General features: G+C 32.8%; 1 protein-coding gene across 1 annotated transcript in view; it reads left to right on the top strand.

Annotated features, from left to right (window-relative positions):
• Nucleotides 1-16,109, top strand: part of LOC143250353 (inositol 1,4,5-trisphosphate-gated calcium channel ITPR1-like) — a 178,377-nt gene that overhangs the window by 28,318 nt on the left and 133,950 nt on the right. Inside the window, 3 exon segments of the mRNA XM_076500799.1 lie at nucleotides 4,209-4,369; nucleotides 5,189-5,333; nucleotides 6,379-6,536. Coding sequence (XP_076356914.1) covers nucleotides 4,209-4,369; nucleotides 5,189-5,333; nucleotides 6,379-6,536 — 464 coding nt within the window.

Genomic DNA, 16,109 nt, shown 5'->3' with positions numbered 1-16,109 from the left:
ATTAGTTTCAAAGTACGTACCCTGAGAGTTTCAGTTGCTAAGTATATCTTTTATATTTTCTGTGTTTATTTTACTGTCAGTGTCTAAAGTTGAAAAACCACTTTAAATAAATTATAAATCACCACCTGGGGTCTGTGAATATTTATGTGCAGCTGTAATATGATACCATTGAAAGCACATACATGTTTTTGCTCAGAGAGCACAATATCAGAATAAGTGGCTTATGTTTCCTATAACACTTCTAAAAGCAATTTCCCAAGATAACAAAACTGCAATTTGTGAAACATTTATAATATAATTCAGAGTTGTGCTGGTTAAGTAAATGTTGTAGGTTCTGAGTTGGGCCAATCTGATTACCTCACAGGTGTTTCAGTACTACTGGTCATCTATTTTACACTTGTGAAATTTTTCAGCTTAAGTGTACGAAGGTGGTACTTTGGCTATTTGTCTATAATATTATTGTGTAACATTTGTAAAATAGTTCATTTTTCTAAATGTTATGAATAAACTTGTTTTAAAGCTGTCAAGTTTCAAATGTGGTATAATTATGTTTTAACTTAGGTTAGACAGTTAGAATAACACAAATTCAGTAGGCATAACTACATATTGGCCTACAAAATACAAATGTAACTATAATGTGAGTATACTGACAGTTACAATGATGTTTCAGTTATCATACGTTACATATGTATATAAATATACATGTTACTATTTACTTTAATGTTTAAATTTTAGTCATCTTTCTTAAAACATAACTAAATGAGAAATACACTGAAAAACATTGATTTTGAGTGCATAACTGTGTAAAAAGATATTGCACTCATGCATCAAACATGCTAAGCCTGTCTTCAAGCCTCATTTAGTCTTGTGAGTGGAGGGTGTAAGAGATAAATTTTATAGGCTTCAAACATTAGCTTGAAAAAAAATGTCAAATTACTATATTAGTATCCTCAAAATCCATGTAATTTAGTAGGGTTTTTAAATACCGTACATGTGGGTTGAAAAACATTCCATTCCTATTCAGAGTAGCAACCAGTTCATCACACTTCAACAGTTTGGGCAAAATTATTACTTTCTTCTTCAAGCTACTTATATCCAACTGTCAGAATTACATAGAGGAAGAAATCCTTTTCCTGTTGGTTATAAACAAGTGCTAATTAGTAGTAGATAGTACTAGATAAGAAATTTCAAAATAATGGTGTAAGGGCAGAGCCGTTCTTGTAGATTGTGGACATTTTGGGTATTGTGCTCATGAAACCCAGGCATTCCTGCTATGTCCTTGTTTGTCATTGTAGTGCATCCTCTCATAGGGCCCCATGGTGGATGAGGTCAGTGAATACTGAAATGTATACTATTTAATATGGATTCCCCAATTCTTGAAAAAACAATTAAAAAAAAGGTAACTGGTAAACGACCATGCACAGACAAATCAATTACACAATCACAGTTGGAATCCACACCTCGATCTCTCATTCTTCATTCATTGTCTGAAAAATCTTCAGGAGAGATGTCTCTGTTTTTCATTCAGAAGTGATTAGAGGGACTTGCTGGCCCTCCCAAGTCGGTAAGGAAGTTGTGCTGTTCCATCTCTCTTCTTCCTCTTATGCTATTCTTCTGTTTGTTTTTAATGGAATAGGGCAGGAAAATACTTTTCCTGATGCTTGACACTTGGCTATTGTTCCCCCTTTTCTAAGCTGAGGAAGGATCCCAAGATTCCTTCAAACTATTGTCCAATTGCTTTGACAAGCTGCCTCTAAGATTTCAGAGAGAATGGATAATGCTCATTTTGTTTGGTTTCTTGAACCAAATAACTTTCTTGCTCACCCAGTGCGAGTTCCAATGACAAGGCTACACTATGGACCACGTTATTCAACTTGAAATATCAATCAGAGAAGCATTTCTCAAGCAACAATATCTTGTTTTTGTATTTTTTTACTTTGAGAAGGCTTGTGGTACTATGTGGAGGTAGATGTTTGGCATTTTGTGAGACCTACCACTTTTATATGCAACTTTTTAATGGATAGGAGATTCCAAATCTGTATGGATCGATGCTTTCTCATTTGTTCCCACAGGAGCTTGGAGTTCCCTAGGCTGTTTCTTGAGTGTCTCACTCTTTTAATGTGAAAATTTATGCTGTCGCTACACAACTTCCACCTATCTCTGCAAACGGACTCTATGTTGATGACTTCTACATGACAACTTCAGACTGTGCTCAATCATTTAATGAAGTGGATCACAGCAAATAGTTTTACCTTTTATTTCTCTAAAACCATTTGCATGCACTTTTACCACCAAAGGTGTATTCACCCTGATCCTGAGCTCTGTCTTGGTGAGGTTGTTCTTTGCATGGTCTCTGAGACAAAGTTCTTGGGGCTTTTCTTTCACCATAAGCTGACCTTCATTCTACATGACAAGCAGTTACGTATCAAATGTATGAGGGCACTGAACATTCTCCATGTCCTCTCTTTCACCTCTTGGGGAGCAGATTGATGTTCTGTGCTAAAGATCTATTGTGCCCTCATTTGTTCCAAACAAATGTTTGGGGTTTTGGCTCTGCATGGGGTCTTTCTGCACTTCTTCAGTCCAGAGTTTGCACACTGAGTCTCACAAACCTTCTCTACACCTCTGCCATTTGCAACTTTCTTTACTCTGTGCTTCAAAACTTCGATCCTCACCATAGCATCCCACCTGGGGTTGTGTTTTCCTTCTTCAGTGGGCTGTGCTTTTCAGAATAGATAGTAAGCCATTGTTCCTTTTGGCAATGCTCGTGTCTCCATTGGTCAGGTAATCTCACCATGGCTTACTACCATCCCCAGATGTGGCCTTTCTTCGAGTAACCTGAGGAAGATGGATACTCCCAATTGGAAGTATTATCTTTTATATGATGAGCATCATTTCAACCATCCTACCATTCCTATTTATACAGATGGTTCAAAATCAGATGTCTCTGTGGACTCTGCCATGGTTTTTTCTGATTCAGTGGTTGCACACGGGATCTCTTTTACAATTTCAAAGTTCATTGCCGAATTGTAAGCTATTTCTCTTGCTCTGATTCGCATAGAAGCTATGCAGTATACTAATTGTACTATTTATACTGACTCGCTTAGCTCTCTACTGGCCATGGAATTGCTTCACGTAAGTTTTCATCCTGGCCCATTTCTTTTTATCATCCATTTCTGTCCACTTTTTCTTGATAACCAGGCCATGTCAGTATTCATGGGACCAAGCTCGCTAATGCCTCAGCTAATTCTGTTTACTCTGTTGCTATAACTGTCATGCCTGTATGTGGATTGCAGTCTTGTATTCTAGTCTCAACTTCGTGCTATTTGGCAGTCAACTTGGAGTGAACAACGTGATAACAAACTTTCCCAGATCAAACCCTCTATTGCTCTTTGGCCATCTTGTTTCTGCTAACTTTTTTATATAATAATTTCTAGAGTTTTATTGGGAGTATCAAATCTATTTTTAAAGTTTGTCGGTGGTAATAGAAGTAGGTATTTCAGCGTCAGAAATTACATTTTGCTGCATTTACCATTCATGATGTTAGAAAAACATCTAGGTGCAATAAATTAATACAAAGATATATCTCAATAACCCAAACATTTCAAAAGTATTCAGTATATAAGGTATTGTCTTTTTGCTGCATATTCCAGTTACTTAAAATTAAGAGGTTTGTTTACTGGTATTGAGTTCTTCAGTGAATATGAAAGCTGTCATACTGGATGAGGTAAACTGCTAGTGTTTGTGTTTTAAGTAAGTTATGTTTCAGTTTTTCAGTTACCTCCAATAAAATTATTTGTTACAATGCTTATTTTAATTTGTATTATATATTTTTATTCTAAAGTTTATTTTATATTATTATCTTGTTGTATGAATTTTGGACTAACCTAAATCTTCGAAGTTGGACAATCTTCTCAAAATATCTTTGGAATTGTAACTAAATCTTTTCCTAATGGTGATAGTACCAAACTGTTCTGATCATTATATGTAAGAACATGAAAAGCACATAAAATGATCCATTTTCAATACCAGGTATATTTCTAGTTTTAGTTTCTAGATAGTTTACCTTTATTAAAGTTGATAATTTATTGTTATTCATGTTTAAATAATTATTTTTCATGCATACTATTTTTCTGTCTATTTCTGTAAAATAAATTATATTTGCAGTGGAAAATGTATTCAAGACAGTACGTTACACTTTTTAATAGGTTGGGTGTGCATCGGTGAAGGAAGACAAAGAAGCCTTTGCTATTGTACCTGTCTCGGCCACAGAAGTTCGAGACTTGGATTTTGCTAACGATGCATGCAAAGTTTTAGTTACCATCTCTGGTAATCTAGAAAAAGGTTCCATTACTCAAAATGAAAGAAGGTATTAAAGAAATGTGAATATTGTATTTATCATGAACTCAACAATCTGATATATATTCCAAACCACAGTGTTTGAGCACAATTTTAGTAAGAATACTTAAATATTCTGATTTTTATTTTTCTATTGAAAGCTTACCAAATTTTTGAAGGTGCATTAAACATTTTGAGAGTAATAGTATGAAACCACTATGGTTATGTGGTGGTTACAAGATCATGTAAGATACATGAGCCCTGTTATGATATGGTTAAACAAGATTCAAAAACATTTAATGGAAGTTTTTGTTTATTTAGTTATGTTGTAAATTACATTCACTCTCTTGTTTTATGGAGACTTGATACATTCAGCAGATCATAATTTAGTGATTTCAAGTTTTGATGCAGTTCAAAAACTTAATAGCTGTTGAATCATTTAAACATGTGAAATTATTTTTGAAATGAGTTCTTGTAAATGTTTTTGAAAGCCTAGAGTGTCACCAAAACATTTCCTCATAGTGTGCTAATTGGGATACTTGTACGTCCTTTACTTTGTCCTGAGTACCTCGTGTATGTACATCATCAAGTGAAAGTGCAACTAGCAGGATTTTATATTGAAAAAGTACTAAAAAATTAATTTTAGATTTCATTTATTAATGAATAATTGACATTTTTCAAGACCTTGCCTGAAATGTAATTATGCACTCAAAGGGTTAATGTAGTTCGGCAAATTACCATGAAAATGTCCCATGGGCTACATCATACATGAATATAATTTTTGTGTTACACTTGTTTTATGTAGATTTTCACAGTATTTGTTATATATACATAGGCTTTCTAATTTTAGATTTGTCACCCAGTTGTTGCAAGAGCTAATTTATTTCATTGCCTGTAAGGAGAATGATCCTAAAACCAGATCCTTAGAACTGGTTGTTACACAACCTAACAGAGAGAGACAGAAACTTCTGAGGGAACAGAACATCTTGAAACAAGTAAGTGTTTCTTTTAAGATTTGAACCTTAGCCTTGGGCTTTTAATTTGGGAAAATTTCAATAAATTAAAATAGCAGTTGGTTTATAAAAATGGCTCCCATGCTTCATTTTTCTTGATGATTCTAAAAATGTTTTTACAAACTTGCTTTAGTGGCACAAAACTGTTTTTAGACTTACCTTTTTGTACTTTGTATTTTATCTACCAGTTACATCTAGTTCAAGGAATATTGAATATTTGTTATGTCACCATTTTTTTACTTGTGTAGTCTATATTGTATAGAATATATATATTTGTAGGTTACAACCTCAGTAAATGTTTGCACTTGCTTTGTGCAATGAGCATCCCACCAGTAAAAATACATAACCAATTTGCATAAAACTTAGTACATATTAATTTTCTAAATACTGTCTAGTTTGTACATAAAAAAAAAAGATTTGATGTAATATTTATTGAATTTGTTTTAGTTTATGAAATTTCTAAAATTTGCTATGACATGAACACCTGTGGTCTCTAAAACGTTTTGAGTTGTTTGTTTTTAAAAAAATCAAATTATTGTATAAATTTTCATTATTTTGGCAGTTTAATCATGTGTCTGTATATGTACTAAAACATTTGAAAACAAATTATGTATTAGTACTTTAGATAAGTTATCTAAATAATTAACATGTTTTTTGTTTGTTTTTTCTTTATATCACCACTTTTGATCATATTGTTTTTTTTTACAATTTTTTTTATTATATTTTGATTTATAAAAATAACTATTTGTAATATGGATGGAATAACTTCCTGTAAAGATTTTCTGGAGATTGAACATGTGCATGTTTTTAAGACCCTTTAGACATTTATTGTAGCTTTATCTAATCTTTTTTATTTAGAAGTCAGTTTTACAAAGTAGAAAGTATATATCTTACTGTAAAAGTATAGGTGTTTAGTAACAACATTTCCTTTCAAAACATGGTGTAAAGTTTTTCAGAAACTTGAATTACATAAAAGGTATTGAATACTGTGTGTTTGATAATCTACAAATGTATTTGTTGTTACTAGTTATTTAAGATTCTTCAAGCTCCTTTTACTGACTCCGGAGATGGTCCAATGCTGAAGATTGAGGAGTTGAATGACCCCCGTCATGCACCTTTTAAACACATCTGTCGTTTGTGTTACAGAATTTTACGTCTCTCACAACAAGACTATAGGAAAACCAAGTGAGTTAGCCCTTCTTTTTTTCAGATTAATAAAACTCGTGTAAGAGGTGAAGTTGGTAAAGTGAAAGTCCATTTTCTTTAACTTGAAAAGAATCCTTGATCAAGAAAAATTGATGTTTAAATCTTTCAGAACTTTTGTTTCTTACGAAGATTTAATAATATTTTATTGCAGATTTATTTGACAAGTATTGTGCTTGAGTGGCAATAATTATTTAAAGTTTAACATAGATGAAAATACTCTATTTCTGTGTCAGATTTTCACTATGAAAATATTCTTGTAATTGATTACGATGTTCAAAACTTCCTATCCTATATGTAATGGACATGATAGTGATTTATGAAAGTTAAATTTTGTAACACCATTTGTGTTCCTGATGATTTAATTTGTTAAGGGAGAATTGTGATATGATACCTGCCTCTTCTCACAAGATTAGTTATTCTAATTCAGTGCTGACTTCTATATGTGAATTTTTCTTTACACATGCCACAGGTTTTGTACCACTCCCTTTGTTGGAACTAGGTGTAGTTGATCCAATAATGGACCTTTTTGATTTTGTCCATTAAGAGATTGAACAACACTGGTTATCCTTTGTCCCTGGAATGACTTCTGATTTGGCTTAAGTTTTTAGCATGACAATGATTTTGCTCATCTTTTCTTTCTCCTGAGTGTGTTGTTCCATCTCAGTTTCAACCTGAAAATTTAAGTAGGATTTTCTCATCTTTCACACAGTTTGTAATGCCTTGTTGCATGAGCATTCTTCCAGTTTCAACCTGACAATTTAAGTAGGCTTTTCTCATCTGTCACACAGTTTGTATCTCAGGTTTGTAATGCTTTGTTGCATGAGCATTCTTCCAGTTTCAACCTGACAATTTAAGTAGGCTTTTCTCATCTGTCACACAGTTTGTATCTCAGGTTTGTAATGCCTTGTTGCATGAGCATTCTTCTCAACACTTTTTGGTGTTTCCTTCCTCTCACGATAATTGGATTCACACTGATCAATTTCTCTTGCAGTTAAGTGATTGGATTCAGTGTGCCACACCCACAAGTGATTGGATTCAGTGTGTCACACCCACTGGAAGCTTCTTATCAGTATGCTGTAGCTTACCATCAAGCTGAATTTCTGTTTTTGGGATCTGTAACTGTGACAGACAGGCAGGCAGACAGACTGATTGGTTTGGCTTAGCTGTTTGAGCTTCAACCAGTACTGCTAGTTACACCATTATTTATGTTATTTGAGGAATACAGTGGATGAGTGAAGCACACAAGCAATACCTCAAGATATTTACAGTTAAAGTGAAGAATCTGACTCTTAGACTAACATTCCAAGAAATAAGCACCTTTAACATGCTTTCTGGGTAAGATGTGTTACAATCAATATTGCACATGATTTGATCCATCACCTTCCTAGATAACATGTCCTCCTTTTACATATTTGCATATTTAATAATATCCACAGTCACTGGAGTTAATCCTTTACCTTATGACTAAATTTAGCCTTTTTATACCATGTACATTACCAAGGAGTTGATCCACTGCTGAACTGGTTGATGTGGCCTTCTATTTTTTAATTAACACACACAGTTGAGATGATCTGTCGCCTTCAGGTAGATGAGGCCTCCTGTTACACATTTCATAATCTCTGCCGTTGATCTGCTACACTTTCATTTCACCACTTTTGGTTGGGAGCCCTTATCCCATCTTCACGTGGACACCATTTCTCAGTGTTGAGGTGTTGGATTCATTTGAACCAATCAACACAAGTCCTCTCACAAGTTGAATCCACTCTCTCGTTACCAGATGACCGATCCCTGCTTGCTGTAGGATATTGATTCTTACGTATTGGTGCAGATTTTAATCCCCAGTTTTTGGGTTTGAGTTGAAGATAGATAATTTTATCCTCGTTCTAACCTTACAAAGATCTTGGTACTCTGTACAGGAAGTTTTAGGTGTGGTTAACCTGCCAAGTCTGATGTACTCTAGCTACTCAGGATATTGCCATTTCTGCCATTGTATTTTATTACTTTCTACACATGGGTATAGAGCATATCTGGCTCAGAAGTGGTGTGGCTCTCTCTCCTTGATCTCTGGATCTCTCTTTTTTTTTTTTCATTGTCAAGGGTATTGTTTGAATGCTTTCAAGGGTGCTTCTGTTGTTCTTTCACACCACTCCTTCCTCCTTCACAATGTGGATGTGGGAATCTAGTTAATCTTGTGAAAGTACCGAATCAGAAGTTATAATTTTCCCATACTGAAATTGTATTTCTGATAGGTACTTACCTTTTCTTTCACTTTCCATTCTTTTCCCTCACATTTCTGGTGCTCACATCTTCTGTTGAAGTGAAGGTTTTTTTAAAGGAGTGCAGCATGTGTCAAGTGAACATACTCTGCTATAATTGGTAAATAGATGATACATGATGATTTGCATGAGAAACATGTTGGAATGTGTCATTCTAACAAAGAGAGTATGTGAAAATAAAAAGGTTGCATACAGAGGGCAGCATTGAACAAGGCTAGCTGATCTTGTGTGGCAGTAGGTTCCTATCAAAATTATATTTTCAGTATAGAAAAATTGACATTCATTAACATGAAAGGTATAGATCATGTGGTAAAAGTGATCGTGACATTTTAATCTGATTCCTTAGATTTCTTAAACTTTAACAAAGTTGGAGTATTTTAAAAATTGATTTTTGTTTAATTTTGCTGTATTGCATTCTGTTTTTGTGTGCATTTCTACACAGTCCACAAATTTATTATTTACTGCTAAAACTATTGTTTTGTTCGTTTTTTTTGCACTGAAATACTTCTATTTGTGTTTAAATAAGCACAATTTATTTTTCCTTTTATTCAGGAGTACATTGCCAAATGGTTTGGTTTTATGCAAAAGCAAATTGGTTATGATGTTCTTGCTGAGGATACAATCACTGCCTTGTTACACAGCAACCGTAAACTGTTAGAGAAACACATCACTGCTGCAGAAATCGAAACTTTTGTTAGTCTTGTGCGAAAAAACATGGAAAGTCGGTATGCTAGCATTTGCTTAAGTTTTTTTTTTCATTGTTATAAAGGACAAAATCATGTTACTGTTTTTGGCAAAAATGTATCAAATGAAATATATATTTTTTAATTCACTCAAAATTATTTGGTGTGGTAGACATTCTTTAGCATTATCCAGCTGGGTTACTCCAAAGTTATTTATTAAATGATAAATTCTTACTGAAAGAAACAAATGGAAAGTATTTATTTTAGTCTGTCATTAAGTTAATGCTAACAAAGGGAAAGAGTTATTCTCAAGATGACTGGTATGGGTATTAGCACTTTGATTAAAATAAAGTACAGAACAATGTTTTGGCATTCTTAGGTTAACAAAGAGAGTGTTTGCAACTTACCATTGTTGGGCACATTTCTTAAAGACAAAAGTGTAAATGAATACTGGAATGTAGAGGGCATTGCAGTTAGATGTTAGGTTATTTATTAGTATAGGTATAAAAGTGTTCCGTTGTATTGGTTTAATTTTGGTTTTAGTTGTTGTATAAAGTTGTTGTAGGGCTTCTTTGAATTTGCATTTATTTATATTTGTTTCTCTACTTAGTATCTGGGTGTTTTCTATGGTTATGTTGTGTTTATTTGATTTGCAGTGCTCAAAAATGCTTGGTGTTTTTGTTTTTTTTTGTATTCTCTGAATATGGTTTCCATTTTCTGCCTGTTTCTCTAATATAGAAGTTGTGTCAGTTTTTTTCATTGTATTATGTAAATGTTGTTGTGTTTATCAGTTAATAACCTAAAATCTAACTACAACGCCCTCTACAATCCCGTACTTACACTCTCATCCCACTACACTCCCACTACAACCAATAATGTCAGCCTATGAATCGTTTAACTACAACCACAATAAATACACAGCATGAGCATTTTCTAAATTTGTAACATCAGCTGACTCCTTTTTCAAAGACTGTTTTAACTTTAAATCTATTCTTAATCAACTAAATCATAAAGCCTTAATGACCAGTTTTGATGTAATCTCCCTCTTCACAGAAGTCCCAACAACTGAAACCTGCAATATAGCTTTAAAACTTTATATCCAAGACCCAAGACCCCAACCTATTGATACACATCTGCAGCAACCCTTATAGAATTCATTACCACCAAAACTAACTTTATGTTCAATGACCAAAACTACCTACAAATATATGGCCTGAGTATGGGCAATCTCATGTCACCAGTTCTAGCCAGCATTTTTATGACACAGATTGAATCTCAAGCTATCAATTCAGACTTGCACTCGTGACTATACTGGTACAGGCATGTTGATGATACAATTGCTAGATTCACATCTACAGAACACACACTTAGTATTTTCAACCATGTTAACTCTATACGCCCCATCAAGTTCATCTGTGAACAGGAAAAAACAAACCTAATAGCATTTCTCAACCTCAAAATCACAAGAACCAGTACATAATTCAAAACAGAAACTCACAGAAAAATCACCCATACTGGACTAACCATTCCTTGGGACTCAGCAGACAAAACAAAACAAAAACTCAACATATTAAGAAATCAAATAAACACAGACATAAAACTGTGTTCACCCATTAAAATTAACAGTGAAATCAGCAAAATAACATAACACTTCATCAACATCAACAAGTTTCCTCCAGAAACCATTGAAAAAATTGAGCACACACCAAGACCAATAACAGAATCAAAACAAACAATAATAAATCCCAAACTACAACATACTACAAAACCTTACACTGCTGCATACCATATATTCCTGACATCAGCAAAAAAAACAAAAACAACCAACATTTTGAAAAACCTGAAAAAAGCGCATCCTTCCAATAAACACCAAATTTATTCAAAAACCAGGAACAAAACAGAATTCCATACTGTGTTAAAACTACACTGAGAAACAAAACACCAACATTATTTATAAAATACAATGCAACAACTGTCACAACTTCTATACTGGAGAAACAAGCATAAAAATGGAAACTAGATTCAAAGAACAAAAAAAACCATCATCACACATTTTGAATATTGCAAATCAAGTGAACACAACATGATCATTGAAAACGCCCAGATAATAAGTAAGGAAACAAATATAAACAAATGCAAAATCAAAGAAGCCCTACTTATACAACAATGAAAACCAAAATTGAACTAATATAAAGGAACACCTTTATACCTATACTAATAAATAACCTAACATCTAACTGTAATGCCCCCTACATTCCTGTATCCATTTACACTCTTGTCCCTAAGATATGCCCAGATGATCATTTTTACTTCAAGTGGGTTTCCCATCATCATGAAAGAGAAAAACACCTTTAGTTTATAAAAAAAAAAAAAATCTTCAGATAAATCTGTTTTTTGTTTCTAAATATCAACTGATTGAAAAAAAATGGAATACTGAAGAAATACCTTTCTTGAGGCTCCACATCAGAATACAATGTGAAAAAAAAAACCATTTACCCCGTATATTTGAAATACAATAAAAATTATTTTAGTTTAACAAAATGTACTAAATATTTTTATAAAGTAAAAGTTTTACTTGCTGTAGAAAAGGTCATTCTGTTCAATTTCTTGTGTATTTCGAACTAAAATATTCGTTGCTTGACGTGCATAGTGACTTAGTTAATTTTTTTTTTTTTTTTTATAAATTCATAAACATATTATAAATTCCTGTTTAGCCATATTGGTGTTTTAGATAAGGTAAGCTTATTAGTTGAAATATTAATTCAACAATGTCGTTTTGTTTCAACTAAGAGCTGGGTAATTAACTCGATTACGTGATAGAATCATTACTCATGAGCATTGATTACATTGAGTAATGCAACAAAAATAATGAAGTGATCAAAACATTTTTCTGATTATTTGTTTTTTTCAAATATCAAGTAACTAAAATATTGCTATTATGTTTTTATTATTATTTTCAATTGATTCATGTTTATTTAACTTAACCCCCCCCTCTCACAGACTTGGTCAATTTGTCCGACCATGTGACCTTTTCTTTTTGTACTCCCATAGAGTCTTTGTAAATTTAATACTACAAACATTTGATATAATGGGTGTATATATTCACAAAATTTGGTAGTCTTTCAATAAATGTTATAAGGCTTTTACATAAAAAAAAAATCATATTAAAAAGTGAAGTGTTTTTAATAAACCCAAAAAAGATCTGCCCTTGAGTATATCAAATGTTTGGTTTGAATAGTCCATGTGCAAAGTTATTTTCATGTAACGATTAAAAATACTTTTTTAATCTCAAAAATCTAAAATTTCATTTGCATAATCTCTAAAACCTTCTTAACACATTTCAAATTTTTGTTTTTAGCAAAACTTCATATTTTCTGTTATTTTTTTCTAGTGTATCTTTATACAAAGTTGATGAATTTTACTGACCTCTCAATCACCAAAAAATAAATAGAAGTAAATCAAAGTTCTCCTTGTTTTCTTTTTATAATGGCTAAATGTAATGTGACACTACATTCACATTTCTCAAGTATCTTTAAACTTGTAACAGAATACATCTATGTATAATTGAAACATATTGTTTGAATGCCCTTTTGATTGCCCTTCAAACTGGTCTAACTACTATTTGCACCATTATAAGCAGTAAACCACTTGAATGTGCATTTTACATTATGTTGTTGAGTTACAATTTCCATGAGCTACTCTGAGCTTTTGCATGCTTGCCTCATGAAATACTTTATTATTACAGGGTGTTCGGAGTCACTGTGCACTTATATATTTATTAACAGACATGTTTCAATATAGAATACAGGAGGTGAATATGAATGGCAATTATAAACGTGGTGAAAGTGACCCCATTGGCATCAATACAGGCTTGGATGCTTCTTATTTTGTTTCTAAACACTGCTATCAGTTGCTGGCTTGAAATAGACTGAATTACTGCTGTTATCGCTGCTTTCAGGTCATCCAGCATCTGCAGACGATCTCAATACACTGCATATTTTTCTGCTCCCCATAGATAAAAGTCTGGTGGATTAAGATTTGGTGAGCGTGGGGGCCACACGTCTTTGGAAATAATGAGTTCTCCAAAACATTCCTTTAATAACTGCACAGATCTGTGAGATGTGTGGGCAGTAACACCATCCTGTTGAAACCATGAGTAATTGATTTCATCACTTGTCATCTGACTGATGAAGGTGTGAAGAATCTCCAAATAGCACTTGTTTGTGTTCATAAAAAAAATAGGGCCAACAATTCGATGTCTGGAAATCTCAACCCACACAACAACCTTGAAATCATGTAGGGGTGTTTCGTGCAAACTGTGAGGATTATCGGATGACCACAATCTTGGATTTTGTGAATTAACGTAACCCGATAGATGGAACCATGCTTCATTGGTGAAAAAGGTCACATCCAACACATTAGTTGTATTCTCTTCGATAAATCGGTTAAACCAACTGCAAAGCATATTCGTTTTTCATTATTAGTTGCTTTCAGTACTTGTACCACCATTATTTTGTATGGGAAGAGCTTTAATTTCTTTCTAACAGCCTTATGAGCAGTTCCAAGACCAATACCATGCTGCTGAGCTACCTTTTGTAATTATTTTGATGGACTCTGCATCACACTGTCAGAAATATCCAGCAGTTTCTCCTCCGATAGCTTTGCTGGATTCCACAGCGTTTGGTATCATCCACTGATCCTGTTTCCCAAAACTTATCAGCAAGGTTACAAACTGCATTAACTGGGAACATTGTATCTGGGAATTTTTCAGCAAATCACTGTCACACCACATCTGTATATCTACCACCTTCTCGGAGTACGTGTTCGATGAGCCATACACGTCCTTCAGTTGTTAAAACCATATTGGGATCAAAATCTGAAATATAATAACATATGATTACGAAACTGCACAGTGACTTTTGGAACACCCTGTATTATTGTTGTTTATTTTACCTGATTTAACTACCCTAAAGATATCTCTATTCTTACATTTTAGTTACTTTTATAATAATAAAAAAATAAACATGAAAAAACAAGAAATAAAGTTCTTACCTATTTCTTTTCTTTAGCCCTCAACTATCATTGACAGTTAACTAGTGCATTAAACAAATGTTATTTAATTAGATAAAGCACAAAAATACATGGACCAAGAACATGCAAAAAGCACAAAACTTCTCCAAAAGGTCACTTTTTTTGCTTTCTAGCTATGCATCAAGAACTATTATAAAAACATCCAAGCTAGCCATTGTGGGAACCAAAGTTGAATTAAAACTGAAATTGGCAATTCTATGTTCAGAACACAATGTTATACAAATATGTCATTTGATTACTGAAAACTTTGGCTTTTATCAGTTATATGTAATATATAATTCAATGCAACAGAGAATTATTTACAAATGCTGAAAGTTGGGTGTGGCAGGAGATGTCTGGTTTCTATTTGATAGTTCTAACCAAGCAAATGAAGGCTATAAAAAAAACGTGGTTTGTTTGAACAATGATGATTTGTCAGTGAATAATTTACATTTAATTTCATAGTTTCTGGAAGTAGCAGTGGACAAAATAGAGATGTGAAGATTCCTTGGGAAAATGTCACCTGTCACACTAGAAGGAAATTTGGCATTTTTTTAAATATTGCTTTTATAACAATTAAGAACTTAAAATTTGTATACTATTAGAATGTATGTGGATTTTTAGAAAAGATTATATGCTGTACTAATTGGTAAAATGTAAATACAAAATTTTATGAAAATTGAGCATAAGACACACTGAAACCTTGTCATGCTTAGCAAAGGATACCCAGATTTTGAAAGAAGGTTCAAATAATTAGTTTCATAGCTTGGGAAAATAATCAACTAATCAGAATTAGAGTTTCTGATTATTACTGTTATGTTTTTGTTAAATGTAGAGCTGTCAGTTTTCTACTTAGTTTTGAACCTTTTTTTAATATTAAAAGGAATTTAAGGCCATCTTACATAAATAATTGATTATAAATTCTCAAATTGCACAGCTCTACTATATTGTGATGTTAGTTCATATGAGCTAAGTAACTTTATCTGATTGGGCAAAGATTTTACAAAATGTATAAAATATATATTGAGAAATAAGTTATATAATTAGTTTGAAACTGTGTACATGTATCAAATCAAACCTTTTTTAGCAATTTCAAAAGAAAAAAGTAATCTACGATAATGCAACTATAAGAATAATTGTAAACACTGTGAAACTGCAATGTTTTTTTGAATCAAGACCGAGAAAAGTTTCAAAAATTTGGAAGGCATAAAAATAAATCTGCTACAAAGGTGGTGCATTTTAAGTTGTTTATTAAAAAATATATCATAATGAAATTTTGTAAAATTTCAAAGCTGGAAAATTATAAAAACACTTCATATAAAAAATAAGGTACTTGCAGGAAGTACATAATTTATAGAAATTATTTCTAAAGTTCCAAACTATTTAATTGTTGCTTATCACAATGCACTGAAAGAAACCTTGCAACAAATGCATTGATTGATGCAGCTTAGTCACATAGATTTAATATGCTGCTATACAACACTAGTTTTAAATTTTGAAAACTTGAGATACCATCTCATATC

Source organism: Tachypleus tridentatus, chromosome 5 (genome assembly GCF_004210375.1).
Source record: "Tachypleus tridentatus isolate NWPU-2018 chromosome 5, ASM421037v1, whole genome shotgun sequence".
In the NCBI taxonomy this organism is placed as follows: Eukaryota; Metazoa; Arthropoda; class Merostomata; order Xiphosura; family Limulidae; genus Tachypleus; species Tachypleus tridentatus.
The sequence above is the reverse complement of the archived record's forward strand: the minus strand, read 5'-3'. Positions and strand labels throughout refer to the sequence as shown.